Source organism: Rhinolophus sinicus, chromosome 14, assembly GCF_057876585.1.
Source record: "Rhinolophus sinicus isolate RSI-liver-muscle chromosome 14, RSI-T2T, whole genome shotgun sequence".
Lineage (NCBI taxonomy): Eukaryota > Metazoa > Chordata > Mammalia > Chiroptera > Rhinolophidae > Rhinolophus > Rhinolophus sinicus.
In genome coordinates this window covers 37,896,093-37,913,661 of record NC_142514.1, presented here as the reverse complement: position 1 = coordinate 37,913,661, position 17,569 = coordinate 37,896,093, and the positions used below count along the sequence as shown (strand labels likewise).

At 40.4% G+C, this 17,569-nt stretch overlaps 2 protein-coding genes across 11 annotated transcripts in view; both read left to right on the top strand.

Moving 5' to 3' along the window:
• The window catches only part of LRP8 (LDL receptor related protein 8), a 73,004-nt gene extending 66,946 nt beyond the window's left edge, over positions 1–6,058 (top strand). For all 10 annotated transcript variants that reach the window (XM_074334742.2, XM_074334743.2, XM_074334744.2 and 7 more), the window contains one exon: positions 1,406–6,058. In XM_074334742.2, the coding sequence (XP_074190843.2) occupies positions 1,406–1,444 (39 nt within the window). In that variant the 3' untranslated portion in view covers positions 1,445–6,058. The remainder of the gene's footprint in view (positions 1–1,405) is intronic.
• Positions 6,059–9,035: 2,977 nt separating this feature from the next.
• Positions 9,036–16,535, top strand: MAGOH (mago homolog, exon junction complex subunit). The gene is made up of 5 exons (XM_019742833.3): positions 9,036–9,213; positions 11,809–11,867; positions 13,637–13,747; positions 15,130–15,212; positions 16,292–16,535. Exons 1-5 carry the CDS (start codon positions 9,126–9,128, stop codon positions 16,389–16,391), a joined length of 441 nt encoding a protein of 146 aa, XP_019598392.1. The 5' UTR covers positions 9,036–9,125; the 3' UTR covers positions 16,392–16,535.
• Positions 16,536–17,569: the final 1,034 nt, after the last annotated feature.

Sequence of the window (17,569 nt, the reverse complement as noted above, 5' to 3'; positions counted from 1 at the left end):
AAAAATAAGACCTAGCCAGACCATTAGTTCTAATGCGTCTTTTGGAGCAAAAATTAATATAAGACCCTGTCTTATATTAATATAAGGTCTTAGTTTACTATAATATAAGACCCGGTCTTATCTAACATAAGACCGGGTCTTATATTAATTTTTGCTCCAAAAGACACATTAGAGCTGATGGTCCGGCTAGGTCTTATTTTCAGGGAAACACAGTATGCTAGTAGAGCAAAGCCATGGTATTCATGCAAATCCACAAATAACCAAAAGTTGCTTTGAAAGGCAGTGGAGTTACTTTTTATTGTATGCAGAACGTCCAAAGATGGAAAATGCTAGTCTGGTTGTATTTTATGCTGGTTAGGTTGATCTAAAATACTCTGGACTCCATGTGCGTTTGGTACTATATTAAACTCTCTACATACATTATCTCATTTGATTTCCCAACAACCCTATGAGGTAGGCCTATTATTCCCATTTGCCAGATGATAAAACCAAGGCTCAGAGAGGTGAAGTGGTTAGCCCAAATTCACATGGCTGTGAGACGATATTGAAACACTGAGGTGTGTCCAAAGAAAGGTATCCAGGAAATGGAAGAGTGGGAAATAAGATTACATCAGGACCAGGTAGGGGAAAGCTGGATGTGTAGCCTGGAGGAAAAACACTCAGAAGGAAAGGAAAGAACTCAAAAACTGTGTGCAAATTTCAAGTGTTACCTGTGTAGAACTTTCTTGAGTCTAAGAGATAGGTTCAAGGAACATCAGAAGATATAAAGAAACAGATTTCATGTCAATATAAAAAAGAATTTAAGCCCATTGTCTACCCACTCAGGGTTTAATGGGCTCACCATCTGGTGGTCAGCACAGAGGGAGTCTAATGACTAGAAAGTAGGGGTGAGGGAAAGAGGGGTTGAATTTCATTGACCTGCATTGCCCTCTAATTCTGTATAATCAGTTGGGAGGAGTGTAACAGGTTACCTTCCTAATTATGACCAACGTGCAAGAGACAGGTAGCTAATAGCCTGGGATTAAGCATTTGCCAAAGCTAACCCACTAAAGTTGAGCAAACCTAAAATCCTATAAGAAAGGATTGAGAAAGTTTAGATCTCTGTAGCCCTCCTTTACAAAGAGGCAGAACAGAATGATGGAAAAAGCTAAAGCTCTGGATTCACACAGATCTGGGTTCAAACTGTAGTTTACTCACTTGCTATGTGATCCAGGGCACATGTTTAAAGCTCATTGAGTCTCAGTTTTCTCATCTGTAAAATATATATGATAAACCTGTCTCTCGGGGTACTTTGAAGATTCCATGAGCTCTAATGTCTGTAAACTAGGAGAATGTCTGGTACCTATGGATACTCAATAAATAGCTCCTCTGGTCTAATCATGATTTCTCTGCTTTGTCTCCCCAGCGAGTGGCATTAAGCCTTGAAGATGATGGACTGCCCTGAGGATGGGACCACTCCCTTCGTGCCTCATGGAATTGGGTTCCATGCACTACACTCTCTGGATGGTGTGTGCTTGGATGGAAGGGTTTCTGTTTATGGGTCTGTGAGTGAATGCGCGTGCACGTGTGTATGTGTGATTTTTTTTTTTTTAATTTATGTTGCGGAAAGGTAACCACAAAGTTATGATGAACTGCAAACATCCAAAGGATGTGAGAGCTTTTATATGTATAATGTTTTATACACTTTTTAACTGGTTGCACTACCCATGAGGAATTCATGGAATGGCTACTGCTGAGTGACTAACATGATGTACATAACCAAATGGGGCCGATGGTACAGTAGCTTACTCATCATTTTAAAACTATATTTACAGAGATTATTTGGTTTTGGGGGGATTTTTTTAGGTTTTGGAGTTTTGAGGTTTTTTTGTAAATAAAATCATTATGCTTTGTGGCTATCCATCAACATAAAAAAAAAGAAAAAACCACTTCGACTCCCTCCCCCATTTAGATTATTTATTAACATATTTCGAAAATAAGATTAGTTCTATAAATAATTTAGAGACATGAGAGTATTTATTTTTGGTATGATTGGCCCACCACATGGACTCTGTATACGTTTATGTCTGCATGAGTGTGAGAGAAAAATCTAGAGAAGAGGTGCACCTATGGCTGTTCGAATATATAAAGATAAATATATTTTAAAATAATCCACAAGAGGGGTATCAGTTGTTTTCAGAGAAGCTTTTGGAAATTTGGCTCAGAAAGCAGATACCATGGTTTGTGCAAACATGTATTAGAAGAGAATCTTCTCCACCTCTGGCTATTCCTGGGACCCCAGTCAGTCAGGAAAAGCCTTTCGGCTCACCCATGGCTGCTTTGACTCCTACCTGGGCTCTCTGTTCTGTGGCTAAGGCCAGTGTACAGACTGCACAGTGCCAGAAGTTCTCGAGTGCTCAGGTGAGAACATACCTGAACCTTAGCTATTCCTCGTTTTAAAGTTCAGCATTTCGAGTAACTTCATTTTCCTTCAGGACACTTGTGTTGAATTCATTAAGGTTGCTCTGAAGCACCCTTGAGGGTGCCTTCCTTACTTATAGAGAGCTAAGTGGAGATGTTTCCAGAACAGCCCAAGTTTACTGTAGGGACTGGCTGAGGATAAGGACAGTGGAACCGGTTTTGTTACATCTCCATTTCTCCCTTCCCCTTACTCTCTACCATTTCGTTTAGGTGGGAAGAGTAAGGCAGAGGTTTGGTACCATAATGTTCATATGGATGAAACTAATTTTTGGATTAAGTCAGAATAAGTGGCCAAACCTAAAGTCCTAGTTGAGGGAGAAATGGCATACGCAATATCATAGTACATGGGATATATATGTCCACACAGGGATTTGGTTACTGCTTTGTAAATAAAAGGAAAAACTCTAGGTATATGTATAGATTTTTTTTTTTTTTCACTGTGGACACTTTCTTTGCTTTCCCTGGGCCTTGAGGGAAGTGGGGAGAAGTGCTCTTTTCTCTTTGTGGGGTCTACCATTGAAAACATAATCCTACAATCCCAGAAGGAATTCAGTCCCTGCTGACTCTCATCCAACGTGTGGTCTTTTCTTAATTCTGCTGTTCTGCTCCTTCACTCCCACTGGACAACCAGGGACAAAGTGTGACACGTAAGTGTTTGGCTTAAGTAGGAGGAGAGGACATGTATCTAACCTTAACATATCTGGAACTTGACACATTTAAGCAAATTTTTCCCACCTATGCCCCAGCTGCCACAACTCAATGAAGCTTGGATGTCTCACCAGCTTGCTACCCTTTGAATTTCCAGGAAGACATTCTGGAGATCTATCACCAAGTTCCTAGGAACTTTATCTACATCATTCACGGTCTCCTAACTTTTGAGAAAACTGTTCCAGAGCCTGGGCACTATACTTTGCCTAAGCAAGCAATTTCCTTATGATATGTATGTCCTGAAACATTCACTGAGAGAGTAATTGCAATTGACCTAGAATGACCATCACCAAATAGAATTTTAAAACTGGGTGGCCAACTCCTATGGAGCTTAATCACTTACTATTATTCTTTCAAGAATGGAAAGTAAAATTATTTTTGACTGAAGGAAAACTGATGACAGTGAAAAATCATTGAAATTTACCTAAAACAAGCAACGTTTTCTATAACCTGCCTCCAAAGACACAGAATTTCCTGGGGAAATGATAACAGTGACTAATGCATACTATCTAAACTTTCTGTCAGATCCTGGCCTTCATAGAAGAAAACAATAAAGGGGGTCAGGATGATTCAGCCTGAGATTCCAAAATGATGATGAACCACAACTTCTCAGAGACACCCATGATTTCTGAATAAGCTACAACTGCAGTTTGAAAGAGGCAGCTATGGGAGCAACCTACAAAAAACAAAGTTGTGGAGCACTCACGTGGATGGCAGTAAATGAGATGAAATCTATGGAGTCGGATCCATCCTCCCTCTAATCCTGGAGGCATTTGAGCCTCATTCTGAGGTTTAGTTCCATTTCTGTTGCCTTTTGCCCTTGTGCTGTCATATAACTACAGTCATTAACGGGTCACACAGTCATTGGACTATAGAGCTGGAAGGAAGCTTAGAAATGATGCCAGGAGGGCAGGAAATTTATCAGAAATATTTTTTCTCTATTTAAAAGAAACTGGTCCCTGTCCTTTTCCTCCCTTTCCTTCTCCAGGAGACTACTTTGGGCTGCCTGATCACTGTACCAAACCTGCTATCTATCTTTCCAATGGAATTATGAAGGCCCTGGCAGACATGGCCTTTCAGAAACAGAAAACTAAAATTTTATTTATTTACTTTTGATAGCATGGTTATTTATAAAACAGATGGAGGTAACCTGTAACCTTAGAATGAGATCAGATTTAAATTTACGGCAAAAAGTACTACTGATCCCTCCAATTCTCTCTTTGTGATTGCAGTATATTAATTCACTGAAACCATTTTCTAGGTACCAACTAAGTGTCAGGCACTACAGATGTACAGGTCAACCAAACATTTTCTGTCTTTATGGAGCACATAATAGCAATAGAGGAAGACATGTGGAAACATAAAAAAGAATAGATTCTTTTCAGAGTATTGTTAAGATACAAAGAGATCATTTCTACCCAAGAAGATGAGGAATGGGGTCAAGAAAGGCATCATAGGAGAAGTGACCTTAAGCTAAGTCTTAAAAATTAAGTCAGGGTGTCCAAGCTACTTCAGGCAGAGGAGACACAGAGGCATGGAACAGCATGGGGACTTTAAGGAAGTGCATGTAATTCATTAGAAGGAACAAAAAGCTCAAGGGAGACTTAGCAAGAAATAAGGCTCAATGAAAAGACAGGTTCAATTAAGCACTTTATAGAATACTTCTATTTAATTTCTGATTCAATTAAGCAAACATTTCTTGGTCATTTATTGTGTACGAGGCACCGAGTGCATCATGAAAACTTCACCAGGATGTGTTGCCAGCACTTTGCAGACTTGGCATTCTTCAGCCTCAAGCTTTCCAGTGGCCAAAGGGAAATCGTGACTGCTTTTCATATATTTGAGTTGAAGTTTTTTGATATGGTCAACGACAACTAATATAAGGGCCGTGGGATTTTCACAGAAGCATTCCACGCTGTCAGGAGCCTCAGACTTTCTCAACAGTGAGAAAGAAAACTGGAAATTTTGAAGACATGAGTCTACAGAGGTAACCCCAGCACTGTCCAGTCAGGCGCTGGTGGGAATGGGGAGAGGGCACAGGAAGGTGAGCCTCCCCAGCTCCCTAACTTTAGCCACACACTCGTCATTTCACAGAATATAAATGGTTAGCAGTTAAAACATTTCAGAGTATATTATTTACTTTCCCATCAATGCATGAAGATAGAGGATTGCAGTTTTCTCACACTGTATTTTTAGGGTATTGGGGATATTCAGGATATGGAGAACTTAGAGGTAGAAGAATTACAGCTTCAAATTTTCAGTTAATAATTCAGGAAGCTCTTTTTTCATTCAAGCTATGCACCATGTGCATATTCAAAAATCAGCAGAAACCCTCTGTATTTGCAACACTTTGTGCTATAAAAAGTAATTTTAAAAAGAACCACCTGTATATGTATATATAGATATATTTAAAGACACGAAGGTTTTGATACTTTTTTACAAAAATTACAAGAGCAAACGAATACCTGTACAAACCATGTGTTTTAAAATAGCATTTTGTTCTATACAAGCTGTTGTTAATTTGGGGGTGAAGTACTGGTCTGCAAACTCCATCACACTGTACCCCAATGAATTTTCCTTGTTTGTCCCCCCGCCCCCGCACACACACACCCAAATTACCATATTTGATGTAACAGGCAAACAGGCATGTTAGAATGTTGGATCACACTAACCATTTCTGATCTTTTTGTCTCATCATTCCGAGTTCCGTTAGCTTCTGTACTCAGTCCCCTTTGCAGTCTGGTTTCTCTTCCGGAGGCAAAGGGTGGTGTGTTGCATCTTACTAGCTGTATTGACGTCATCTTGGTGAACTAAAAACCAAGTGTGGACATTTGTAAAATCAGTGCACTGTTTCTAGAGAGACATTAAATTCATTTTTTAAAATCTGAAAGTGTTGTTTCATTGTGATGCTTTAATGAGGGGGGAGTGAACAATCATTGGTTGAGTCCCTAGCGTGGACCTAGTATTATTCTACATAAATTACCTTAATGTTCATCAACAAATCTGTGAAATAAATACTGTCAACATTATCATTCCCATTTTATAGATAAGGGAATGGGTGAAGGAACTGCCCAAAGTCACAGTTATGTTTAGTGCCCCCAAAGTACATGTAGCACATAGCGCTCATGTACATGTGGCATTCTCTGCCTAGATTTTCCTTCTCTGCCTCTTTATCTGGCTAACTCCTGTTTGTCCTTGAGTACTCCGCTTAGGCCTACTCCTCCAGGAAGCATTCTCTCTCAGACCCAGACCTAACTCATAGGGTGGGGTAATTATGCTTCCACAACAAATTTGGCCTACTTGTATCCCAATACTTCTGCCCTGCTTCTCACCCCGTGCCACTGAGGTTGCTTTTTACCAAGGTCAGCCGGGAGCTCATTGACCATAGTGCAAATACTTTCACTCCGTACCTTCCTAGACCTTGCAAGGAGAATTTAACACTGTTGGCACTCCTTTCTTAGGATACTCTTACTTTGGCTTACATGACACCATACTCCTGTTTTTCCCCCTACCTCTCTGGCCACATCTTAATCTCCTTTTCCCATCCCTTAAATTATGGTATTCCAGCTCAAATCCATTCATTTTTATATCTCCATTGCGACTATTGGAGTACATACAGATCACCGTCATGGATTATCACCATCATAGATTAACAACTAATCTGAATTTCATACTTCTAATCTTTCCATTTTCCAATCCAATCTACAACATTGTAGCCACAGTAATCTTTCTAGAATACATTAGGTCATGCCACCACCACCCCTTTTACTTTCCTGCTTTAAAGCCCTTCATCTGTTTCCTTTGTATTAAAATCCAATACCCTTGGCTTTTAGCCCAAACTCCTTAATATGGCTTGTAAGATCCTCATGATTTGGCTTCTGCCCCTTTCCTACCTCATTCTGTATTCTAATCACAGTTCTGGGCCCTCTGGAACATTTCCTTCAGAAGACTTCCCTTAAGCCCCGAGACTGGATTAGGAGCCTCCCTGTGCTTCCATAGTATTTTGTGCTTCCCCTATTTATAACCTTGATCCCTACATTGTAATTGCTTGTTTGCCTCCTCTGCAAGCTCTATAAAGGTCTGTTTTATTCACCATTGTATTCCCAGCACATGACACACAGATTAAAATCCAATACCCCGGGGTTTTAGCCCAAACTCCTTAATATGTCTTGTAAGGTCCTTCATGATTACCTGATGTCTCTATATGCTTAACTCCAGTTACCACCTCAAGATTGTTATAAGGATTGAAGGAACAAGCACTTGTAAATGGGCTCAGCTTCGCGGCTGAGATTTATTAGGTGCTTAATACCTGGTGATTCCTTTCACTTTTTTATACAATTCCTTGTTACCACCTACATCCAGAATTTTTAAAAAATAAAATGCCTTGCGGTTTTATGGTAATTTACAGTTTGTATTTCCCAATTTCCAAAACATTGTTTCTTACCCTTGAAACAGTTCTGCCAGGTATACAACAAGCTCATTTTAAAGATAAGAAACCTGAAGTCCAAAAAGTTCAATAAGTTCACCTTTGATCACAGTGAATCACTATCACACAAAGGATTATTTTAACACGTCTCAAGTGATTTTTTTATTTTTTTTTTTACACCCCATCACACCCACTTTACACTCTGCTACCAATGCTTTTTCAGGGAGAAAATGAACAATGGCAAGACTAGGAATGAGAATCAGACTATAGGCCTGAATACAAAACTAGTATCCAGTTATAGTTGCCAGGTCCCAAGAATGATGCCACCTCAGCACTGTTTCTAGAACCAGTTCCATTCCCCCTCTGGCTGGAACTTAGGTGAGCTAAAGCAGTGTTCTAGAAATTAGGATTTTGATTGCCCTTTGTCTAATCAAGAAGCAAAAATTTCCCACAGCCAGAAAGCCTTCACAGAGGTCAACCAGTTTGGCTTGAAGAGACAAGAACCTCTTGGGCAGTTCTCAACCATGACTCATTCCCGGAGCTTTGCAAAAACACAAACAAAAAACAAACAAACAAACAAAAACCCAAACCCCAAAAACAAACAAACAAACAAAACCACCCATGTCCAGGTCCACTGCGAGAGATCTTGATTTAATTGGTTTGGGGTGGGGCCCAGGCATCAGTATTTTTCAGATGCTCCGAGGTGATTCTATTGTGCAGCCAGGGCTGAGAAATCACTGCTGGGTAAGCAGTGCATAGATGTCTGGGGAGTGGGAGATCAAATATTCAAATTACCTTCTACCCACGGCACGCACCTCAGAGACCAATGAGGTAGAAAGGGAATGGCAGAAACAAAAGGTAGAGGGAAAATGAGGAATAGGCGGGCAAGTTCATTCCAGAGAAATGGCAGTCTCCACTGTGGGTTCAGGAAAAGCATCTCTGACAAGGGTTTTCTCGAACTGGTCCCTAACCAGCCCAGTTCGGTCAGAGCCAACTTTAGACATATGCACTATAGTGCGCTGCGTTCTCCTGTGAGAACGGGTCATTTAACCCCATTTTACTGTTGAGATGACCTAGGTCCAGAGACCGCGAGGCGCCTTGTGCGACTCACACAAGTCCTTTCAATGGAAGTTGAGCCTGAAGGGACGCAGGACTCGGGCTGTTCTACCCAAGGTCTTGAAGCGAGGTCTACAGACCCTGCACCGAAGACCTGAAACCCTTCGTGGCTTGGCTTTCGGCCTCAGTCCTAGGAGAACGCCGGCGGGTAAATCTCCGCCTCGTTTCCGCCTCGGGCTGAAGGAACGTGGCTGCACTGACCCCACCACCGAGTCAAAACAACCTTGTTCCCGCCGGGGGAGACCCAGCAGCCTTATCCCACAGCCCGGCTTGGGGGCGGAGGGGCGGCTTCGCTACCGGCGACAGCGTGGACTTGACGTCACTTCCGGGCGCCGCCGTAAACGTCAGTGTTGGGCGCGTATGGTGGCCGTGTGGTTTGGGGTTCAAGTTTGGTCTCGGTTACCTGTTGCGAGCCATGGAGAGTGACTTCTATCTGCGTTACTACGTGGGTCACAAGGGCAAGTTCGGCCACGAATTCCTGGAATTTGAGTTCCGACCCGACGGTGAGAGCGGCCTCCAGTGCCCCGGGAGCTAGGAGTAGGCCTGCGGGGAGGCCAGTGGGGAGCCCGGGGGTCCGGAATGTGCGCGGAATTAGAGGAACGGACTGATACCTGTGCGGCGCGGGTCTGGAAGGAACACTCCTGTGCTCTTCCTGTCCATGTGGAGGGACTTCTGTTTAGTGACGTTTTTGACCAGCGTGCTTCATTCAGCAAACACTGATTGAACGCCCCCTTTGTGCTAGGCTGTGTTCCACAATGTGGGATACAGGTGTGAATGATAGATAAGCTTCCTCTCTCGTGGAACTTGTACTTCTATTGCGGGGAGAGAAATCGTAAACAAAAAAGGAGTCCAGATAGTGATCTGAAAATAAAACAAAACGATGGAATTGCTGGTGGGCTGCTTTTAGATAGAGTGGCCATTGGAGAGCTCTCTGAAGAGGGGATACTTGAACTGAGCCCTGATTGACAAGAAGGAGCCACCCTTATGAGGCTTAGAAGGAAGAGCATTCGAGGCAGAGGGAGTAACAAGTGTCAAGGCGGTAGGGCAGGGATGAACTAGGCATATTTCAGGTGACCAATATGGTTGAGAGTAGTGATCTCTGGGGAGAATAGTAGGAGATGATATGGGATAAGTAGGCAGGGGTCACACCATGTAGGTCTATATAGGCCATGGTGAAGAGTTTGGATTTTATTCTAAGTGCTGCAGGAAGCAACTGGAAAGTTAAGCAGAGAAGAGATGTGATCTGTGCTTGAGAAAATATGCTAATTAGTGGGTGCAGAATAGGCAAGAGTGGAAACGGCTACTTATTAAGAGACAGTTAACAATTGTCCAGACAAAAGTGATGTTGGTTGGGTGGTAAAAGTGGAGAGAAAGATTTAGGGTACTGTTGGAGGCCGAACCAATAGGACTTTGTCAATTATATGATTTAGGGAGGGGCCACAGTGGTGAAGGAAAAGGAATAAAAAATGACGGAAAACTCCCACTAAATGGGGGCACAAAGATGAATCTGACAAGCTGCATTTTGTGAAGGAGATAGATTTTTAAACAATACGACAGTATTTTAGGTGCTGTGGTAGAAAGAAACAGAAGGGACTCTGGGAGCAGAAAGAAGGCATCTAATCTAGCCTGAGGGTTCAGAGGAGGCTTCTGGCATAAAATAACTTGGGGACGGGGGATGTGAGTCTTTAGTGGCTGTAGGAGTTGTTTAGGCAGATGAGAATCAAGAAGGCATTTTGGACCGCATTTAAGGCAAAGAGAATGAAAACCAAAAAGTGCATGGGATGTTTCAGGCAGAAACCAAGTAGTCCGATTAGCTCCAGCTATGTGAGAGAGGACTGTTGCAGGAGTGAGCCTGGAAAGGCATGCAGGGGGCTCCGCTTAGCAGTATGCCATGTTAATTTGGATTTTATCAAGAAGGCAGTGGGAAGCTACTGTCCGTATCACAGTATTAGGAGAAACCTAATCATATCTGTCTGTTACTACATCAGTTTGTCCACTATAGGGAGAATGAACTGAAAGGAGAGACTTGAGGCAGAGAAACAGTACAGTGAGGCATCAATTAATTTGGCTCTTTTTACATGTGTGCCTTCTATTCTATGGGGAAAAAAATCACCTCTTCTGTTTCTTTGTATCTTCTTCATACCCACCATATGCCCAAATTAGCCTGTTGAATGCACATATGCACAAAGGGCCTTATAAACCAAATGTGCTAAATAATAAAACAACAACTTTTCCATCACAGGAATAGATCAGGATATTGCACAGTCACATGGTAATATATGTAAACAGTATTTTACAGTTTTCAAAAGGCTTTCACAACTCATTTGAGCCTCTGGAGGCTCTGTGTGTAGGTAAGTTACCAGTTACTCTCTCTGTTTTCAGCTCAGATATGACTTGCCTGTCACAAAAGAGTCTGCCTATGTTCTTTTATCACATCTGAGCTACCCTTTGCAAGAACTGTAATTCATTGTCAGCTATATTTTTGGCTATGAGGCTATTTAATAGCCTGAAGTGAAGAACTGAAAAAATTGTTACTGTTGAAACACCAACGGTGTAAATAGTAAATCTGGGCCAGCCCGGTGGCTCGAGCGCCGTGCTCCTAATGCTGAGGTCGCCCGTTCGATTCCCACTGGGGCCAGTGAGCTGCACCCTCCACAGCCAAGATTGTGAACAACGGCTCTCCCTGGAGCTGGGCTGCCGTGGGCTGCCGGAGGTTGGCTTGGGCTGCTGTGTGCTGTCAAGAGCAGCCGGTGGCCAGTGTGAGTGGCTGGCAGCCATCATGAGCGGCCAGCAGCCAGCATGAGCTGCTGTGAGAGACCGACCAACGACCGGCAACCGACTGCCTCAGCCAGGGGGGAGCACAAGGCTCATAATACCAGCGTGGGCCAGGGAGCTGTGTCCTATACAACTAGACTGTGAACAACGGCTTGAACTGGAGTTGAGGGGGGAAGGCAGAAAAAGGGGGGAAAAGTAAATCTGTTAGACTCTTGAGGGGAAAGTTAGGATACATTTTAAGCAACAGCTGATTGTCTTAGTAGGCTAATGATGTTTTATTCATGTTTTTATTATACATTGAATTTGTGTTTTGCCCTTCATAGGGAAACTGAGATATGCCAACAACAGCAATTACAAAAATGATGTCATGATCAGAAAAGAGGTAATGAGTCTTCTGAGATCCTTTCCTTCACTACAGCTTAGCCTTTTGTCTTGTTTTTGTTCTTTCTGGGAGTAGTATTGAAAGATAAAGAATAGGGAAGTATAGAGTTTGTAGACAGCTTCTAAAGTTTTTCTCAAATCTACTTTTCATGTATATTTTGTTTCACAATGCTGAATCAATTCCTGGTAGTCATTTGATGTCTTGCAAATCTCCGTTTGAACCCTGAACCTACTACTTACTAACCATGTGACCTTGGGCACATTCCCTGGCTGAACTTGATTAGTCTCAGTTTCTTTATCTGCAGAAACAAATAGTAATAAAACCTACCCCCCACTCACATAAAGTGTTTGGTATGTTCCCTGGTACAAAGCACTCAGAGGAACTCTTTAATTTGCATTTGAATGGGGAAAGGGAACATGGGGAAGCAGGTAACACTATTGAATGTATGTCAGATGTCAGGTCTGGCACTAGATATTTTATGTACATGATCTTATTTACCCTGATTGTAAGCCTGTGTGATGGGTGGTATTATATACCCTTTACAGGTAAGACCGTGAAAGCCCAGATATTACCATATTTGGCCATGTATAATGCACTCCTGTGTATAATGCGCTCCCGCATATAATGCGCACCCATGTTTTTGGCCCAAACTTTCAAGGAAAAAAATCTGTCGTTTTAATTTTTTAATTCAAATTTTTATTTGTATATATTTAGATACTTGTGTTTTGTATTATAAAAGAATTTTAGCCTTTATTTTTTAACATATTATGATACAAGAAATTTCATGTAACAAATAATTACAAAACATAAGAACAGATACAACATGTAAGAAATTTTATGTACCAGTAACAAATTTATGATATTTACACATCATAGAAGGCCAAGAACTCTTCGTGGTTGCAAGTTTGTCTAAATTCAACAAAACCAATTATCGTAGTCCAGGGTATTATTTTGTATACAAATATCATTATTGATTTCTAGAGTTACACTTTTCACTCATAATCATAAATAAAAAAATGAAAAGCATTTGTATAGATAAGGAATTAGAACTACCCATGTATAACGTGCATCCTTATTTTTCCCTTACAAACTTGGGCAAAAAGTGCACATTATACAAGGCAAAATATGGTAATTATGGGACTTGTTCAGTCACACCTGCTCGGAAGACAGCAGGAATTCAAACCTATGCCTCCCTTTGTCAAGTCCATGTACTCCATTTTGGTGGGATTTCTACCACATCTGTAATTTCATCAAAGCTATTCTTAACCACTTTGTCATATTTGAAAATATCTTTTAACAGTCAACAAATTTTCATACTATTATATTTAATTAGCAGTTTTATGTTTACCCACACCTGTCAGCATCCTCACTTGTTTTTTTAACACAGACTTATATGTAAAATGTATTTTAAAGGCTATGTCTCTGCTCTTCAGAAGCATGTCGTCTAGTTACGAATAACCAAGGTTACTCAGACCTTTTGTTTTCGGTTTGGGTGTGAGTTGGGTATGTAGGCAAGGAAAAGGTCCATGTGAACAGGATGTGCCAAGAAGTAGAAACAACTAGTAGGGAGGCTGAGGTGTAAGTCATTGGGCACTTCTGACCTTGCCCTCTTCTTCAGCATGTTGAAGTCAAGCCTGAATGTCTCCCTATTTACAGAGGTGCCAGAAGTAAGTTTTCAGGAGCAGTTTTTTTTCAATCTTTCTTCGCTGTCTGAATCAGAACCCTGCTTAGGGATACAACTTAAATTCTGTTTTTTAATTTGCTTTCAGGCTTATGTACATAAAAGTGTGATGGAGGAGCTGAAGAGAATAATTGATGACAGTGAAATTACCAAAGAGGATGATGCTTTGTGGCCTCCTCCTGACCGAGTGGGCCGGCAGGTGAATGTTTTAGCAACTATCCACAATGCAGAAGTCTTACAAATAAGAAGTTTACTGCTGTGCATTTAACATTCAATCCACTTGTGTGTGTGCGTGCTAATGCATGTTATGGAGGCCTACACAAAGGAGATTACCAGCACTTGGTCTAAGGAAGCAGTAATCCCACAGAAAGGAACAAAGAGAGCAAGTGGTGCTGCTGACCACCTAGGGCTCAGCCCTGAATTTCTTCTTGTGATCCCCTCCCCATCTTCGCAGAGTTTTTGCTGTCCACCTCACTTACTAACTACTACTAAGGACAAAGCATTGTGAGCATACAAAGATAAATAGAACATAGTTATTTCAACAGTCTACTGGAAGGAAAGTCATGCAAACAACTTAAGTATATGAACTACTTCTCTCAACCTCAATTGCTTCCTTCTGAATTCAGACTAATTGATTTCCTTGTTTCTCCTCTTGTCCTGTACAGTCCATTTTTTTTAATCTTGAAGCCAGAGTAATCTTTTAAAATGTAAATTGGTTTATGTACAGCAGGTCCTCGAATAACATCATTCCTTTAATGCGGTTTCCGTATAATATTGATGAGATGCCATAGGAACTTAACACTTGTTTATATCAATTAGCCTATGATAAAATTGATTTTGTTATACTGCATCGTTTTGCTTAAAGTCACAGAACCCATCGATAATGTTAAGTGAGGACTTACTATATTCCACCGATTTTAAACTTTCCAGTGGCTTCCCACTGCATTTAAAATCCATACTCCCACCTTATCTTCTACCATTCTCACAATCTCTGGCTGTGTCCAACCTCATTGGCCTTATTTCTGTTCCTCAGCTATACCTAAGTTGTTCTTAGTTTAGGACCTTTGTATCTGCTACATGCTGCCTGGAATATTCTATCCAAGACTGTCTTAATTATTGAGGTCTTCATGTCACTTCTTCATTGATGTCTTGCCTGTCCATCAAATCTAAAAATGCCCTTCCCCTTCATTAAAAAAAAAAAAATCTGTCTTCATAGCATTTATCATTATCTAAAATTGTCCTATGTTGCCCAGAAAGGTTAGATTTTTGGTATTTGTAAAACACAGATTTATACATTACTCCACACTGTTTACAACAAAAACTCATATACAAAACAACTATGTAATTTTTTCCAAATTCCAGAAATGGTGGAACCTTATGGATACAACTTAACTTTGAGTACGAACTACTCAAGGGCTAAACCAGTATTTATCTGTTTCCAGTACCCAGTATAGTTTAGTGCTCAGAGTGAACTGGTCTTATGTATTATAAAGTTTGTGATTTGGCAGGTGATGAACCTTCCTCCTGTACTTAATGAAAACTCCAGTTCAGTTTGACTTTGTTTTTTTTTAATGTTTCTAGGAGCTTGAAATCGTCATTGGAGATGAACACATTTCTTTCACAACGTCAAAAATTGGTTCCCTTATTGATGTCAATCAATCCAAGTAAGAACATGATCCTTATACCCAGATGTGTGTCTTTTGCAGCAGATTGATATGAAACCCTTAACCAAGCTGGGACCATTATGGTAAGGTCTGGTACAAATGCAAGACCAAAGGGGCCAGCTTTGTCCCTCTCATTGGAGAGAGACTCTAAATTATTTTCAAGGGCTTACTCCCATTGCTTTTGGTGTTTTATTCAGCTATTGCTAATAAGAATTTCTCATTGACACACACACAGAGTAACGCCATAGGAGCAGCCAAAGTTGGTAAGAATCTGGTCAAAACAGAAAAATGAAATAATGCCAAAACAAGTGCATGAGATAAACTGTGGAGCCACTAAGTCTGAATACCTTCTTCAGTGTTAGTCATTCAGATTAGCACTGGAAATTGTTTAGAATATAAATGTAAAAATTGGTGTTGTCAGTAGGGCAAATTATAAGGCTGAGACATAAATCCGTATGTGCAGAGTCGTCAGAATTTGGCGCCTCTTTGACTCTTGTGTTCTGAGGATTTGGGATTAGGTATGCCTCACTTTTAGTACATGTTGGGCAGACGTGTCCTTTGGCCAGTCTCGTTATGCCGTAGTAAGCTTCAGCCTCTTAGTCCTGCTTAGTAAGTACTACTACTTAAAAAAAAATGTTTTTTTCCTAATTCTGAAAGTAATGCATGCTCATTATAGAAAATACAGAAAACAGAAAAATAGAAAGGGAGAAATCACCCAGAAACCAATCAGACAACTCTTAATATCTTGAAGTATTTGTCTCTTTTTCTGTGCAGTAAAAGATAGTTCTTTAAAGGCACAAAAAATACTGAGATCAACAATCTGTTACTTTAATGATTTTTTTTACTTAATGTAAGCATTTCCCTATTTACAAAAACCTGAACATTTTAAATGACTCCATGATATTCCATTTTAATGTATAGCACGTAGCTTTTTCCTTCTTTTTGGACTCTTAGTTATTTTCAGTTTTAATTCTATAAATACCTGTGAGTAATATCTTGGTATAATCTGAGTTATTAAATGGTATTGTCTTGCCAGTTTTTCTCGGCTTTTTAAACATTGTTTTTCTCTTGCATTTTAGGGATCCAGAAGGCTTACGAGTATTTTATTACCTTGTCCAGGATCTGAAGTGTTTGGTCTTCAGTCTAATTGGATTACACTTCAAGATTAAGCCGATCTAGATTAAACAGTATGGACACAAGGGGTTGGGGGTGGGAATAGCTGTTTTGAATTACCATTATCAGGAAATTTTTGTGTATATCAGCACAATATTTTTTTTATAAACTTTAAATGATTGTCTTTAATAAATGCATAACAGAATGTAATTTTATTGTTTTATAAAGATCTGAACGTGTGAACTCTTCTCACTTTTTAAAACACTAACATCCTATGTGAAGGAACTGAGTCAGCTCTGTACATTTAAATGGCAATTTACAAGAAATAAGAAAATAGAGAAACATGTTTAAAAAATACAGTGGGAATCCCATCAGCAATATCCAGAGGAAACTGCAGGGCAAGTGATCTGGTTTCTTTAATAAATTACAAACATAAAATAGAAATGGAGCAGAAATCTATAAAGATTTGAGATATGTAATGTACAGAGTTTGGATCCTATTTGGATCATGAGTCAGAAAGTTTTAAATTATTAACAACATTGTGGAAACTTGAACACAGGCTATTTGATATTAATGAAGTACCAGTAATTTTTTAGATGTAAAATATTGTGGTTGAATTTTTCCCCCAGCTTTATTGAGATGTAATCGAGGTTGGGTTTTTTTAAATCATCTTTTATAGATACATCTGTAGCTATTTCAGTATGGGAGAAAATACTTTGATTTAATATATTTTAAGGGATAAAATGCCTAGTCTCAAAAGTTTTCCAGTACGTTTTAAAATCAATACCAACAGCCATTAAAAACTAACACCTAATTGGTACAAATAGTGTGGGAATTTGTTAAGCAGCTACATCTGTAGATACTTTTTCTTGCTGTTAAATTGCATGGCTTCCTTAGTGAAGTAAATTGCTGGCTGAAGACTGTGCGCACTAAAAGGAACTGGGCCTTATTTAATGAGTCTCGTTTGACTGAGGCAAAGTGAGTGGGCCAAAGCTTACATCCCTGAAGATAGGCCAACCTGGGACTCCTAGGTCAGTACACACGTACGTACGTACATACACACACACACGCACACCACACCCTCCTTCAAGATACCAGGGCAGCAGGTTACATGCAGATCTGGGACCTGAGACGTCAGAGTTCCTGAGTCCAGTGCACACCCTTCTACAGAAGGGTACTTACAAGTTGGTGGTAGATATCAACAGTCACTCCAAAAAAACGCCAGTGCGCAGCCTGAAGGCTAT